General features: G+C 32.9%; 1 protein-coding gene across 1 annotated transcript; it reads right to left on the bottom strand.

Moving 5' to 3' along the window:
• Positions 1-7,561: 7,561 nt before the first annotated feature.
• LOC107849236 lies at positions 7,562-7,957 on the bottom strand. The gene has a single exon (XM_016693865.1). The coding sequence runs from the start codon at positions 7,955-7,957 to the stop codon at positions 7,562-7,564; it is 396 nt and encodes a 131-aa protein (XP_016549351.1).
• Positions 7,958-17,701: the final 9,744 nt, after the last annotated feature.

The following is a 17,701-nucleotide window of genomic DNA, read 5'->3' on the forward strand; positions in this document are numbered from 1 at the left end:
GGATACTGATGATGGCATGCATTAATGTGCACTCATGCTCACTTAGTGGTATGATTCCAACCAAACCATGATTTTACTATTATTTTTTAAAAAAGGAATTTAGTCCCCCTTTCTAATTTTAAAATGGGTCCTTTTATAACGGGAATCGTACCACCTAATTTAATGGTTTATGAGCTTTTGGAATGAAATATGATATTTTGGAAATTTTTATCAAGATTTATTTTGATTAATGATTTATACACTCTTTTACCATTTCAATTTACTTCGATTAAGAAAGATTTTGACCCTTTCTACTCTATTGTGCAGATTTAGTCCCAAAGTTGATCTTGGACAATGTATTTGTAGACTTTCTTGTAGTCATAATTTGAGTTTGTGCACTCATTACGCATTTATAAATACACACACACACACACACATATATATATATTCCCAGAAACCCTTATAGGCCCCTTAATCCGTGAGCCACAATGCCAGTAAAAGAGATTGTCGTAGGTCCTACCTTTGTGAGCAGTTGAGTTGGAGGGGTGTATATACTTGGTACATTTTGGCACTTAGATCAGATATGGTACTTTGATTTTAATTTTCAGTTATTCATTCATTTACATTGTCTTTCACTAGTATATTATTTGGTGCTTATATCTATTGACCTCATGAGGGCTTGTATAGGTATAGTCAATGATTCCTATTTCCTAGTGTTGATTAAACCTTCCGAGTTTGTGGTGGCTCGACTAGGTATTATTTATCTAGACTAGTTGGTTACTTTATTGTTGTTATTATGGTTATTTTGTGAAAGGTTGATTATGTACTGGTACCCGAGGTTGTTAGTATGATTTTGATCCCTTCCTTTTTATGGTAAATTACATTATTGATAGCTATCCTGTGGTTAGAAATTATTGTTAGGGACCTTGATTATGCAAGCACTAGCTTTCCTTACTTGATTTGGATGCCTTGAGATGTTAGGTTGGGTACCTTAGGTCAGTAACTTGAGTAATCGTACATATATATATGTATTTTATCGCCATATATCCCTCCCTTCCTTGTCTATTCATGTCGTATATGTTCATTTTGGACTTGTATACTATTATATAACTTTCTTTCACCCCCTCTTGTATATTGACTAGTGATATTTGGTATTACACTTTAAACCTTGATTACTATTAGGATGGGATAAGTTTATCCTTATTTCTCCCTCAACATTATCATGTTTAGCCTCCTGGTTATTTGTCTATATTTTATATTTCCGCTTTATATATTATTCATGCTTGCATTATCTTTGGACTCAGTCGGTAGGTGCCTACTGAGTACTATGTGTTTGGTACTCATATTACAATTCTATAGCTGCAGATCATAGTATGAGTTCTCACCATTTTTGTGTGCATCGTGCAGACAACGATGGATAAAAGATTTGGGATGAGCTTATGGAATTTGGAGTATTACTATTCTTTCTCATGTGGATTAGTATGATCTTTATTTTCTATTCAAAGATGACTTGTACTTATATTTACTCTGTTGTCATCTTATACTCTTATTGTATTAGAAGCTCTTGTACGAACTTCACCAGGTTTTGGGATTAATTTATATATATTAGCCTCTTATTATATTTATTATGGTGTTTTCTTTCATTTCTTTTGATATTCTGCTACTACTATTTCCATAATAGGGGTTGTACCTACTGGTGGGTTATAGTAGGTGCAGTCATAACCTGAGACTTTTGGTCGTGATAGTTTATGAAAGCATGATACAAACAAGAATAACTTACCAAGCTATATAACTTGAAGCAAATGGTAAAAGTGTGGAAGATTACTATGGAAAATCCAAAACTTGATCCTTTGACTTGTGATTGATGAACTATGTAACCATCATATGATTCAATTCAAAGAAGGGTTGGAATACGACATTGCTTCTCAACTAGTTGTCCATAAGTTTCAAGAAATATAAGAACTTGAGGTTGAGAAGAGAAACAAAGGGAAGAGGTCTTTCAATACCAAAGCCTACTTACCTACTAGTTCTAGGGTAAAGCCCAAAGAGGTAGCTCAAGCATTATCTAGGTGGAACAAAGACAAAGGCCTCAATACATCTTATGAGAATAAGGCCTTTGAGAATAATTTTCCAAAATATCCACTGAATGTTGAAGGTAACAAGTATCCAAACACTAACTCTAGAGGTATTATTCGTTGCAAGTGTCATTGTTGGAGTAATAAAGTAAGTAAGTGTCTCAACTAAAGGAATATCATAATGTTGGATTCATAAAGAAAGTGAGTGTCCCAACTAAAGGAACAACGTCATGTTAAAGGGTAAGTCTTAATTTGTTAGGAATGAGGTGGAACAAGAAGATGGTGGTGAGGAAGAAGACCAAGAGAATGAGACATTTTATAATAATAACAATCTTGAGGGACATCCTAATTATAGGGGAATTAATGTACTCAATGGAATGATAATGAAGGTTTCCTATGAAGATTATTGGCCTCAAGAAGGAGAGATAATGAATTTTCACTTTATAATAAGGTGAGTAACGAGTAGAAAGGCCTTGGAAGATTCAGGCCAAAAGGAGGCAACAAACTAGGTTTAAGAAGAGGCAATTTGTATCAACCCCAAACCCTTGTTATTTTCTAACTATGTACTAGTATTTTTCCTAGTACCAACAATTCTTTTTTATAGGGTCATGAGGAAATATTCTCAAAAATGAACCCAAAGATCATAAACTTGAAGGACTATATGAGTTTTTATCCAAGGACCCCAAAGTTGATGAGGTTTAACTCAAAAGAGGTTTCTAAACAGACTCTTATGAGGTGATGGATACTTGATAGAAAGGGGTAAAACATCTAAACCCATTGATCAAAAGGAGTGGCATACAAAAGATACTCCTATAAATAGTCAAGATTAGAAAGACTATCGATACAAATTGAAGCATGGAATGGAAGGTCCATATGGTACATGTATGGAAGACAAGAGAGGTAGCTCAAAGCCTTGTTCTAAAGGTATGTACCTATCATTTCCTATTACAAAAATCCTTGGAATCATGATGACATTTCTTATATGGTAGAAAATTTCTTAAAGTTGTATGACTTCAATTGCAACCAAGAGAGTGTTGACACCTCTCAAACCCCTTTGTGGTTTGTCATAGCTAAGCTTAAAATGTGTGTCCTCCACAAATTGAACGTGCAATCTATTTGTTGCTTTGAGGATATTCCTTGTTGATTAATTGATAAACAATTCTTGTTTCCTATTCCTTGTCACACTTATATTAGGCAAGTTAAACAAATTGGATGGACTCTACTGGTGAATGGTTTTTTCTTGGGAAGTTTTTTCAGTGGAAGAAATGTGAGGTGCTTAAATTTCTTTTTCTTATCTTCTTGTGTTCTTATCTTTGAGAGCACCTTAAATAAGAGTGGTAATCTTAGCCTTTTTCATTTCTCTCTCTTTGCTTATAAGGATAGCTATGTTGGTGATGAGAATGCATTTTGTGTAGACATGGTTAGTCATGAAGAAAGGGTAATCCACACACTAATGACTTGACTTTATCCTTGGTTGTTCTAATATGTAGTAACTTTCTTGCTAGCTTATTTGAGAATATTGGTAATCTTGTAAATGAAAACTCCTTGGGAGAGATTCATGATACCTATTTTAGGTAACACCTTTGGACCTTTATAATGCCTCAAGGCTACCCCCTAGACGTCAGACGGTTCTTAGGACCACAAGTGATCTCATGCTAACCTATGAATTGGCATACTGTTAAGTAATTAGTTTAAACATATTAATCTAAAGGAAAATGCAGAAAATAAATCTTTTTAAAATGGATTAATACAAAGCTAAATTAATATGATTACAACTCTGCTTATACAAAATAAAATTGAAACTGAATACATCAATTATGCCGACTGTCTATGAAGCCCCTACTATACTGACTATAGATAGCCAAGACGCGACTCCAACGACCACTAATCAATAAATATGAGAGAGAAAATAAAGTACATGAATAGAATCTAATTAAAGTCCTCGAAATAGGAGGACTCATCATCTGCAAGCTATCTGAATATGATGAGTGCGTTACAACTCGTACCTACATTATGAGATAATGTAGCACATAGACATATATGTGGATCAGTACTTTTGAAATGGACTGAGCATGTGGGGGTGAATCCATGATTAAAAAAATAATGCACTATTTATACAAATTGTCAAAACTACATGCTAAGTGTAAGTTACTCACCTTGGCTTAAGTGATCAAAACTGTAAAATCATATATCACGAGAAGTAAAGCAAAAAAGTAATTCTGTGAGCCACCATACTTAGTTCTAAAAAGTTGTAATCTTAATCTGTTATCAAATCATGCTGGCTAACTGTAAAAAGGTCACCTTTATCATATGAAAACTAAAAGATTAAATCTGATGACTAAAGTCTTATGTACGACAGTATCTTAGTAAATTTGTGAACCTTTACACTTAGTTTCTAAAACCTTTTTTGTTATTATTTTTCTATTTGGGAATTTTTGAAAATTTTTTATATAATTCTTTACTAGTAGGGAGGTTCTTCTAACAGACATAAACCATGCGATCTATCATGGAGTCTAATGTCTTATTCCTCTAACGGGAAAACCTCACATTAAGGAGAAGTATCATACTCTTTCCAAGGAGTATAACCTAAGCTATGTGATCACAATCTATATCACATCCCTATAATTAGGAATAATCTAAATTTGTACCTCTGTTGGCTCGTAGTTCTATGGAAATAGGATGTGCTAAACCCACACTTGCTGCTTAGTGCTAAATAGTACCCCCTTGCTTATATGCTTATTCTGTAGGAAATCCACTTTAAAATAGTATAGATATTTGTAATGAAAACCAATAATGCATCTCTTTACTTTAAATCATAAAAAGTCTAAATAATGTGGATTTCATAATCTTAGCTTGGGATCATAAGATCCATCTTTGCTTTTAAAGCACTTTTCAAAGCTTATCAATAGAACCTGAGATCATAATTTCCTTATAAACTCACCACTTGTAGTTGGGCTTAAAATAGCAAGCTTTAATGCATCAACAAACATATTTAAATTTCATGCTCAATAATCATCTTAAAATATGTCAACAATCTCAATTTAGATAGTGGAATGTAACTCATAATATGAATCTCATGATTTCAAGCATGGATATATGTAAATCTCTCGCAGTTGAAGCCTTAAATAACATGATAATTCCATAAACTAAAAATAATAAGAATTGGGTATGAAAACTAACTTGAAAAATATGAAATCTTAAATAAATATTATGTTTTAGGCACAAGGGTGAAATGGTATCCTTGTTCATAAACCCCTTATACCTTAATGGAAACGAAATTGTTGAAAGATTGGACCTCCAAGCTTAATTGTGCAACCCTAGTTGTTTTTCTCCCCTTGAGTTCTTAGATGATGAACTTATGATGTTAATAGGTTTAAAACATGTTTGGGATCTATAAGTCTCATGTAGTTATGTTTAGGGACATTTAAAACGTGTCAAATGACTTAGTTAACCTCAGAATAAATCAAAAACAAAATGTCTAGGTTGTTGTGCCATGGGGTTTGCATCGCACAAGCTATGGAAAAATTTAAGGTTTGCGTCAGACTCCCTATGGAAAACTTTATATTTTGTGTTGCAATCCCTAAGGCAAACCCTTTCCAGTGAACGTTTGTGATTGTTAGGCGACGCACACCCCTTTGCAAAGCCATAACTTTTTGCTCGGGTGTTGGATTAAGGCAAAATTGGTATAGTTGGAAAGATAATTCGATTATCTACAATTTTTTGGGTCTTAATATGCCAAATTACACATACAAATATAGTTATACTCTTTCAAATCTGACCATTATGGAATCAAATACCAAATTTATCTGAATCAAAGGCTCTTAGTTTAACTTAGCTCTAAGTGATTTCTATGAACATTTTTCACCTCGAAATCACTTCTCACACTAGGATAAATATCATTAAACTTATATTCACATGGTAATAACTTTAGTAGGGCTTATACACATAAGAACAACGATTATAATTCTAGCACAAAAATACGGAGGGTTACAACCATATATGGTGGGTCCTTTTTATCAAAAAGAAGGATTTTTCATTATATGGTAAGTGTGTACAACGTCAGATTGTTATTGGATTAATTTCTCTAACACTAACCCTCCTACCTTGAATGTACTGTTATTTTTTAAATTCCCAATGGTTTTTAAGGTTTTGATTCAAGATTGAATACTTTTCAAGAAGGGGAGGATGATATGATCCAAATCAGAATCAACACTTTTAGGAAGATTCAACACTTCTATACATTCATATGAAATAAAGGAAGATTGAAATACTTATCACTCATGAAAAATGTCCAAATCAAGATGGATCCATACAAACTCTCAATCAAGAATCCAACAAGAATTCAACATTAAGGCACCATCATACAAGAGTGAAATAAAAAATCCTAGGTGTCAACAAAAGTCATTCAATTATCATGACACTTTTTTTATTTCAACACCAACTTGCCTCAATCAATCATGTGTACCACCTAACAAGAGCCCCAACATTCAATCGACGAGGGTTATCTTTATTCCTATAGATTAATTTTTCCTCAAGATGGTCATCATCCACCCAATATTCACTCCTAAAATAAGTGAACCAGGATAGTCGGTTCAAAGGGCTCCCCCTTGAAAAATTGAAAAAAATAAGCATGGGAGAAGTGTTCCTCTACTAAAAACATCCAAAAATATAAGACCACATAATACTATTCTAACCTAAATACTAAAGAAATCTTTCTATATTTTTGAACATTTTAAATTTTTATATGCAAGTATCTAAATAAAATCTCACAGCACACTTAACTCTATAAAAATTGAAAGATTTCCAGCGCATACTTGAAAAGATATTATGTCCGCAAAGCAACAATCAAAATTAAGATCAAGGGTTAGAAGAACTCTCAAGGCCTCCAGGCCGAGATAGAAGTATATCACTCTCTAAATTTCCATCATAGAGTCCAGAGGATCCCGCATGTATGCTTCCACCATTATTCTTAATTTACATTTTGGGTACCCAGACTTTTCCTAATCTATAAAACAAATAAACAAAAACAAAAAATAGGTAAAACTACAAAAATATATGAAAAACCAAAATCTACTACAATTTAGGTTGCCACCTAAGTAGCACCTAATTTAACATTGCAACACACCTTATTTCATTGGCAAGCATAAGATTCTCTCCACCTCTTCTTCCTTTTTGACTACAACATTCTTCATTTCTTTACTTAACTTTGAGAGTTATAAAAATTTAGTTGTTTTCTCACTTTGTCACCCTATTCATGCTCCTCTAACCACTTGTGAGTTTATTCTCTTTTCCCCTAAGGCCATTTGATAAGTGGTTGCAAAGGACAGAGATTTTATATCTTACACTCCTCTGCCCTATAATCACCCTATTTCATCTTAGTGATTGTGCATGAATCTTGATAGAATGCTAGTAATTTCAGTGGTTTGTACATAATAAAAGTGAACTTTTCATCATTTTCTCATTTCTTTAAGTTGCCCTGTCTTACATCAATTAGGGCTCCATAGTGGCTAAAATGGACGTCCTAGTATAATTGACACCCTATCATCTGCTTCATAATCAAGAATGACAAAATAAGTAGCAATTATAAGCTTACCAACTCTAATGAGCACGTCCTCAATGATTCTCTCAGAAGATAAGACTCTTGATCTATCTGCAATTTCTAGAACCACTTTAGAAAACCTAGGTTTCCCCAAACCAAGAGTATTTAACACTGAAGGGGCATCAAATTTATACTCGCTCCATGTCACACAAAGCATGGACTCATCACCCTTGAAACTCCTAAAGTCATTGATCTTGTTGGTAAGTTTACTCATCACCCTAGAACTGCACTCCTTAGTAAGTGCCATAGTTTCCAAATCTACAAGAATCACTACATCCTTCAAGTATTCAGCATACATTGGCATTTCCTACAAAACATACTATAAAGGAATATTTATGTGTAGTTTTCTAAATATTACAAAGAACTTCTTGAAACATGTATTCTTTTTTCTTTGTGGGGCCTTTGTGGGAATTACAGGGGGTATTCTTTTCTTTTTGACTGGCTTGTACATATTTTCCTCAACTAGTTTCTCTACGACCTTCTTTGTGTCTGAGCTTGGTCTATTTTACTCTACTTGTACCTCATAATTCACCTAATTGAGTGGTACATTGCTTAATTCTTTCCAATCCTCAATGAATTAATCCATTACTTGTCACAGTTAAGATCTATGTCAATAGGTAAGCCCTTTTGAGAACTTGTCCTCTGAGATTTAGCTAATTTATCCACATGCTTACCTAGATTCTTTATTGCCATATACTAATTTTAAATCCCTTCAACCATTTTCCTTGGTTGTCTAGGGTCTTCTTTAGTGTCTCTTCTATATTACTAGCTTGAGTGTTGTTTTAATTTCTTTGTTTTTGATAAAATTGCTGAGCTTGGCCCTAATTGTTTCCACATGAGTAGTTGTACTAGCTCTACTAGTTATGGTAATAGGCATTCTAATAGTTTTGGTTTCCTTTATGTGCATGGTCTACAAAATTTACTGACTTTCAATTTGCTCCTCATCAATCTATAGAGTGATCATTTCTCCCACAAATCTCACACAAAGTCTATACCTACTGATTTGCATTAACTCGGGCTTGAGGCTATGGCACACTCAAATTACTAAGCTGTCCAATTGCCCAATTTTGTGAAGCATCCGTTTAAGTAGCCAAAGTAGTAATACTATCAGACTAAATCATACCTGCAGGCTTCTTAACCATACCTCGAGATGTATCACCATTCCAATGAGGATTTCCTTATGCAATACAACTGTGAGGAGGGTAAAGTTCAGCATGTTTTTTCTCTAATCCTTGGCCACCTATAGCCGAGTCTAATATGTTGTGCTTGGGTTAAGACTTTCAATAGAAGTATGGTCCAGCATATCATTCGACTGTTGGTGATATGGACAATATCTGAGAATATACTTAAAATTAGTCTCATTCCTACAATAAATTTTAATCAAGCTTTTATTTAAAGCTTGACATTCCACCCCTTAACCTCACAGTTTTACCAGATGGCAAAAATCAAATAAGGAACTTCCTAGCAAGGTTGTCCCAAATGGTTATGGAATTTGAAGGTTATTCCTTCAACTATCTCTTTGCTTCCCAAAAGTAGGAATGGTAAAAGTGTGAGCAACACATAATTAGTGGAGACTCATGTGGGAATAAACGTGTCACTATTCTCTAGAAAGTTCCGCAAATATTGTTTTGGATCTTTATGTGACAAGCCTATAAACTGCTTGCTAGTGTGCAATAATTTCACCATATTACATTTCATATCAAATCTACCTTTTTGTTTTGGTTTTTAGACACTTGAGGTAACATTAGTTTCAAGTTGAGTTTCCAGTTTGCACACTATCCAATGAGATAACTACTGATTGACATTATATGCAAGAATAGTATCACCTTGTTGAGTTTATGGGATTTTATAGTAAATTGTTTCTTCTCTCTTCACTTGATTCAAGTGTCTTTCAAGTTTGGGATGAGGTTCAACCAAATTCTTTTCCTTTGCTATCTTTCACTGATTTCAAACCTGTTCATACAAATTCAATAGTTAAGACCAAGTTGTCGGCACTTATCATTTGAAATAGTAAAACTAAAGCTACAGAGTTGTTAATTTTTCAAGTCCCCGACAATGGTGCCAATAACTTGTTGCATGTAAATGCACATACTAATGCTCCCAATAATTCAAGTAAAAAAGTAGATCTTATGAGTGGAATATTGTTCCCACAAAGACGTGTGATTTTGTAAACAATACAATTCTAATAATACTATAAAATTAAACAAATGCAATTTGTAACCCAAAAAGTTTGAGTATTGTAATTCTAAAAGTAACGATGACAAGTAAATAAAAGTGTTGTAATCAATATTTAGAAGGATTCCAGGGTCAAGTCATCTTGAACAATCATGCAAAGCTACACAATCTCGTTAGTTAAGTTATTAATATTAGTTGATGATTCATGGGGTTAATGTCATGATTATGGCCTTCCAAGCCTCTAATCATCTATTTAAACTTGTTTGACAACTACATCATTCATTGGGGATGTGGTAACTAAATCAAACACATTTATATTTCTTCTCACATTTGTACCAAATAAAGAAAAAGGCCTATTCGAACCTTATCCATGAATCAGATCTCTACTCATGAAAGATCAGAACCCATCTTTACATTATTCATAATCTAAAATTACTCCTTTTAGGATCACAAAAGATATATAAATTTATTCTAAAGGTCGTGCATCTTTAAAATAGTAAGAGCAATAATATAAAAATAACCAAATATAATAAACAACAATAACCAACTTATCATGTTTTCTGACTCAATCCTAGAAAAGGGTTTTTATCTGCTCATAATGTAATTTGCAATTACAAAATTAATGTAGTTCATACAAGAATTGAGTAATGAAAAGAGTAGAATAGGACAATTTGTACACAGCATGACCAAGGCTGGTGGAACCTTGATATAATTGAGTGCAACCTTTGTAACATCCTAAAATCATGGAAGACAACTACTAGCTAGCTAACTAAACTCATTCAAACTTTGTTTCTTCTATTCCTTAGCACCGTGGGTCCTTGATATCGCGCTAAGCTACTACTTCTGAAGTCCAAACTCTCTCAAAGTTGATACTTAGTATCGTACCATGGCTTTGATAGCATCGCATCTCACTCTTGGTATGTTTTTGGATTCATTCTTAACATTCTTTAGCTTGAGGAGCACCACATGTGCACTTCTGTAGCTTTCCTATCATAGATTAGCTCCCTTATTCTGTTTAAGCTTGACCTTTCGGCAATTTCATCCTAGTAATTTAAGCAACATACATAAGAGTATAATCAAATGAGTTATAGGAATAAGGTATCATATGATAATAAATGACATTGAATGTACAAATGCACCCAAGAATTGTTGTCAGTGGTGAAAATGTCAACTTTTGGGACTTTTGTCTTGTCACTTAGAACAAGTAATTCAATGGGTTGTTGGTACTAATAACAGCTCATTTCATGGATTGTCCTATGGGTTTTTCTTCTAGTTTCCAAATTTTTTTATATGCTAAGCCTAAGACACCTCTTAAGGACTTTTGGGGTGTTAAATTATCACACCTCAAATCCCATTGAGATGGACCGGCACCCAACACCCTTAAGACTTGAGAGAACCCACTTATACCCTTACAGTCCATGTAAATAATGAAGATAGAAATAAGGATTTAACAAATATATATAAGTTATAGTGATGATAAAAGACTAACATAGAGATAGACCTAAAATACATATATTTGACTTAGCCATTGAGGACATATCTATTAAGGAACCAAACATACTAAATCATTTTATATTAGTCTACAAAGCCTCTATTAGATTTAAAAATATGGTCTTAGTCAGGATAGGCCCTGCCATAGCCTTAACTAATATACATTAAGAAAATAAATATCAAATACATGGTAAACCTTTGAATAAACCTGGGGCTCACCGAGTAGAGTTGAGTGTCTTGTGCTCCTATCGAGGAGATCTACTAGTTGGAGCACATATAACTGCAACATCACACATAATGTCCACCATAAGGATTGTCAGTATAAAAGAATGTACTAAGTATGTAACGCATAAATTAACCATAGGTAAATCAAGAGCTCAATGACATCAGGTAAGAATATATAATGATATATATAAGGATAAAACACCACCTTTGCTTTCATTATGGGATTTCATATATTACGTTCTTTTCTTTATTTACTTTTCTTTGCATTATAAACTTTTTAAGGCATATTATATTAATAACTAGCTGATTAGTGGTAAAAAAAGATGACGATGCAAGGACTTTTAACCCCTGAGATATGGTCCTCATAAATACATAAATTGGGATGGACCTATGCTAGCCGTTTCTTTCACCCTGGGATAACATTCGTAATATATACATATATATGTTTGTGTGTGTGTATGTATATTTATATATACATATGTAGAGATACAAATATATATATATGTATATATATGTATTTATATATATACATATATTGGGATCAACCCACGCTAGGAAATCACACCTGGGATACCGCCCATCAATATATAGATTCACTATACATTAATCTTTTTATTAAAGTTGTTATTTTTATAGTCATGATATTATTGAGTTTGAAACTTTGGACCAGTAATAAAAGACAAAGAAAAAGCAATTGATGTAGTAACAATGATGTAGGAAGAAACATCGACATTAATATAGCACTTAGGAGCATAACAATATAATGGACCTTATTTGACAAAGGGAAGAACTCACAAAGCTTGTTGTTGACAGTACCTTTCTCATATTAGTACTTAAAAGAGTAAATATGCAGATCTAGCGACAAATAAAGTTTTTAGTACTTTAACACACTAAAGAGTATGGACAAGGTCATTAGCTACATTGGAGGTTGAACGTTGTGATTATTTGTCATTTACAAGAAAGAACACTTAGCAAGCTTACTTTGTAAAACAATTGTTAGATTCCTGCCAAAGAGCATTTCATCAAGAAGCCTAACGTAACTTGTTATACCCAAACTAACCTCTTTTCTTTCATATTATCAATCTACAATAGAGTAAGTATTACAACTAGTATTAGTAAATAACCAATACATTTAGGCGACTTAACCTCACAAAAATAGTAGCTGGGAAGTAACCCTATAATGAATCAAATCAAGGTGTCCTTTCCTCTCCTTTCCCTTACTCATGTCTATACACTATACAACCCTCTTGTAAAGTCATTCCTAACACTCCACAAGCTGCATACCACATATAACTTACTATAAAATGTACTATCCGTAGTAAGCTCATGTAACACCTAATTAAGTGGTGTGTCTCCACATCCTCCTTTTGTGCTTCAGTACAACTGCATACAACTATTTCTAAATATTAGCCAATGCTTCCAAGAAACAATACATATATAATATTCCCTAATCGGTCTCAATTTTTTTTAGTATAATATGAGTATCTTCCAATCAATAATCCATAAGTTCTATCCAACAAGATAAACACCATTCTCCACCCAAAACACATATATAGGAAGAGAGAAGAAAAGGTAGCATCCTTACATTATTTTCTTATAAAAGCTTATTCTCGTAACTTATATATATCCTCAAGATATTGATTCTTTTACACATAAACCAAAGAATAACAGAAAAATCTCTTAATTATCAAGAAAAATAGAACTGCCAAACTTTTAGAGGGATAGCTTATAATTTAAACATAGAGAACATAATTCCCATAATTTTCTCAAGATAAGATCACTAAATACACCAAAATTTAGCTTGGAAGGAAAAGGAATGCCAATAAATCTCATAGGAATTTTAGGGCAGCTATAGAAGCTAAGAGAAAACACACGAAAACTCCAAAAGTTTTGATTTTTTATTTACAAGTTAAATGAGTCAATAGCCAATTTCAACCCCTTTAAAGGGAAAATATTTTGTCCTACTTTCTTGGCCATTTTGGTCCAGAATGTTTCAAGTAGCTGATGTACCAACTTGACCATTTTACATGGGTTTTTATGGATTTGAATGTTTTAGGCCTTGATAGCCATTTGCATGCACTTACTTGGTTCTGCAGGTTAATCAATAAGTCAAAGTACGTAATGCACCTGCTTGTCACCTACTATCTTAATTTAAGTCTAGCAAGCAACTGATCACTTTAATCTATTTTCTAAATCTTCAACCCTCTAATTTAACATAATACTGGTATATGCTTGAGCACCTTGCACATTAAAGTTTAAATAATACCTTATTGTCTTAAGTTCAAATACTTTCATCAATACTTACTTGGCTGTGTCACATTATAAGGTATTGGCATTATCCTTCAAACCTTTTGCACCATAAATACTTGTATAAGAAATCTAGTCTATTACCTATACCACAAGGCTATATCAGTGTAATATAAATTGAATAGGTACATATAAAATATAGGGTGTTTCATCCTCCCTACCTTATGAACATTCATCCTTGAATAATAGAATAATTACCCAACCTAAACAAGTTCAAGCGTAAGTTTATCTTTCGGTCACCACATAACACCTACATATTTATATTTACTTGTTAATGCTTTAATTAAGCATCTTGTAATTTCTCTTTGGATTTAATAAATAAGGGTACTTAGATTCATTACTACCTCGGCTTTCCATGTGATATTTTCTACTTGTTGGCTCCTCCCAAGTACTTTACAGAAGCTACTTCTTTTTTCGTAACTTCTTAACTTACCAATCTAGAATAGCGATAGGTACTTCTTCATAAGTGACATAAGCAATGTTATCTTGGATCACATTAGGAAGGGATTTAATATATGGGTGATAGCTTGGATCTAAAGAAAGGCATGGAGAAAAAACATACCCGAGGTCATAGTCAATCAAGAAGCCATTTCAACAGTCAATAAGAGACCTTGTTGGTTATTTATAAAATAGTTACTTTTGGGGTATTTTTGTGATGGGCTGGTTTTGTATAGGAAATAACTATAAATAGTTGCCATAGCCATTTTATATTAAAAGTTTTCGATTTGAATTTCCTTGAATAGGCTTGGTATTTAATTACTCTAGGTTAGGGTAGTAATTCAGTTCAATTCCAATTGTACAATTAGATCAAATGATTAGGATGTATTCTAGTCACGGTCTGATTTCCTGGGTCATGAGGGAACCTACTTTACCCCTCAAGTAAGTAATCCAAATTGTAGCCCAAAACTACAAGTAATGGGCTAATTGGTGGAAAATGACATAAATGCCAAAAATATGCATGTAAATGAATTACAAGCAACAAATCATAAGACAATAACATAAGGGAAGAGAAATAAAGAGGATTAACATCATCCCATGACCTAGTAAGATTGGTACAAGAACCTTAAAAAAAAATGAGTACTATCAACTCAATATACAACATTCTCAAAAATAGAAAGACTATAAAAAACAAAAGATGGAGAAAAGATCAACTCCTTCTCTGAAATCTTACCTTATCTTTAAACTCTGACCAGCACAATCACAACATCAGCAGTAACAACTAGTACTTGAATATGCACCAAAAAGGAAAAGAAGTATAGTCTGAGTAATAAAGCCACAGGTACTGAATCAGCTAATGATTCTAAATGAGCTAAATTACAATATAAATATAATAAAAATATGAGTTGAATAAACTAAGGCAAGGGAAGAGGGAAAACCTAGAATAACACTTAAAATATTGAAAATAAATAACCAAAACAATTATATTAAAGAAAAGTATCACTAGTTCTACATAACTGGACCTCATAAGGCAAAAAGGAGCAAATAAATTAAATAACCCAATGTGGATCCCCATAAGGTCGGTGGATACAATCATGAAGAGGTAATAATAGAAATTACACCAACTATCCATATCTCAAAATCATAACCATGGATCTTTCCATACAGAAAACACCAAACTCAAACCATTTCCAGTAACCATTATAAATAACCTCTAGGTAATAATAGAAATAACACCAAATATCCATATCTCAAAATCATAACCATGGATCTTTCCATACTATAAACACGAAACTCAAACCAGTTCTTGTAACCATCATAAATAACCTTTTAATGTCGGACTTGAATCAAAACTTATATCATCATTTGTCAGACTAGAAATGGAACTCATATCATGAATAATGATGGAATAAAACTAGTCTTAATATCATAAATCACTGGACTAGGAATAAAATCAACAACATTTCCCAAATACCAATCAGGAATAAAGTATCATGTTATCACGAACTGATTTCCTCAAGTCATAATGGCGCCTACCATAACCCACCAGAAGGCAAGCCAACCTATAGTACGAAATAGCTAGTAATGGACTACTCAATAATATAAGGAAAAAATGTGAAATATTTGAAATAAAGATCAATACATAGAATAATCCCAAAACCTGATTGTATCAGTACAAAAGCTTCTAATTTAAAAAGAGTACAAAAGTGAAATATTAAGAGATATACACTGAAACACAACTTATCTCTAAATATAAATTAGAGACTAGTCTAATACATAAGAGGGAGATAAGTAATGCTCCAAACATTAGAAGCTCACTCTAAGTCTCTAAACAAAGGCTGCTCTGTATGATGCAGACATCAACAGCAATAACTCTTACTATGATGTGTAGGCTGCAGAAGTGTAGTGTGAGTACCAAACAAATAGTACTCAGTAGGCTACTGCCAACTGAGGTCCAAAGATAAAATAAATATATAAAATGTATAAAGAAAATGGAAACTACACATAAGAGTCTAGAAATCATATGATAAGTCAATGAGATGGTAAACAACAAATATCCTATTCGTGTCCAAGAGTCTAACATGATAAAACTAAGGAAGTATTAGGGTGAACTATCATATTCCAGCTACATTAAATATACGTCAAGGCTATACCATATATCCCAGGTCAATATACAAATAAAAAGTGAATGAAAAATATATATAGTAATATACAATGGGAAGAAATGACTATACAACATGAACAATGAAGGAAGGGATAAATGGTAGTATCATAGCTTTATATAAATAGAAATATATATAGGTATATATACATATAAACATGAGGTCATCTGAAAGCATAACCTATATCATCATATTCTTATTTTGAGACCTCATTATATTAGAATCGAGATTTAGATACTATCATACTTGGGTTTTCTAATCGACATGGCTATACATGAAATAATCATGCATACTAATGCAATCATAAGATTGGAAAGGCCAAACACATACCTCAAATACTGATACTGAATCAAAGACCAATTTTTAATAAGCTAACCATAATAATGATCATAACAATGATAACATAAATATCAATAACAATATGAATAATCGGATAGTATGGACAACCAAATACCTATCTAAGCCTATGTATACCTCTATCGCCCCATGCTCGAAAGGTTAAATTTACATAAAATAACACAGCATATTCTTCACCTATATCTATGCAATCGACCCATACCGATTAATAGACATAGGTGTATACTGGTGACAGGAAATATGCATGCAGGAATAAATGTAAAGTACACAATCTATGTCATAAATTATCATAACTATATGGAGACTCTTATCAATAATCATATTCATAATCACAATATCATGATCATGTCCTTAGGCCTATACACATATTGGGGACTCATATCAAATCATATTTATAAGTCGTGGTATATCTCTAATAATCTCACATATAGGAGGCATAATATTAATAAGCATGTAATTATCTATCACACAAGAGGCATATCACCTCTAGGAGGAAAAATATACATACACATGTAATCATCTCTCACACAAGAGGCATCTCACATCTAGGAGGCATAATATATATAGACATGTAATTTTCTCTCATACAATAGGCATTTCACATCTAGGAGGCATCATATATATAGGCATGTAATCATCTACAGTATATCTTATATCAATAGGTCATACATCATGACTATGAGGAATATCACTTCTTTAAGACAATTTGCATATCCAAGAGGAACATTATCTCTTTAGGTCCAACAATCATGACTATATGAAATAACAACTCTATAGGCCAATTATCAAGTCTAAGAGAAAATAACATCCTTATAAGCCAATCATCAAGTCTAAAAAGAAATAACATCTTTATAAGCCAATCATCAAGTCTAAGAGGAAATAACGTATCTATA

Source organism: Capsicum annuum, chromosome 12, assembly GCF_002878395.1.
Source record: "Capsicum annuum cultivar UCD-10X-F1 chromosome 12, UCD10Xv1.1, whole genome shotgun sequence".
Classification (NCBI taxonomy): domain Eukaryota; kingdom Viridiplantae; phylum Streptophyta; class Magnoliopsida; order Solanales; family Solanaceae; genus Capsicum; species Capsicum annuum.

Bases quoted from the DNA above. Each gene is read 5' to 3' on its own strand.
- LOC107849236 (XM_016693865.1), bottom strand. From the start codon at position 7,957: ATGCCAATGTATGCTGAATACTTGAAGGATGTAGTGATTCTTGTAGAT.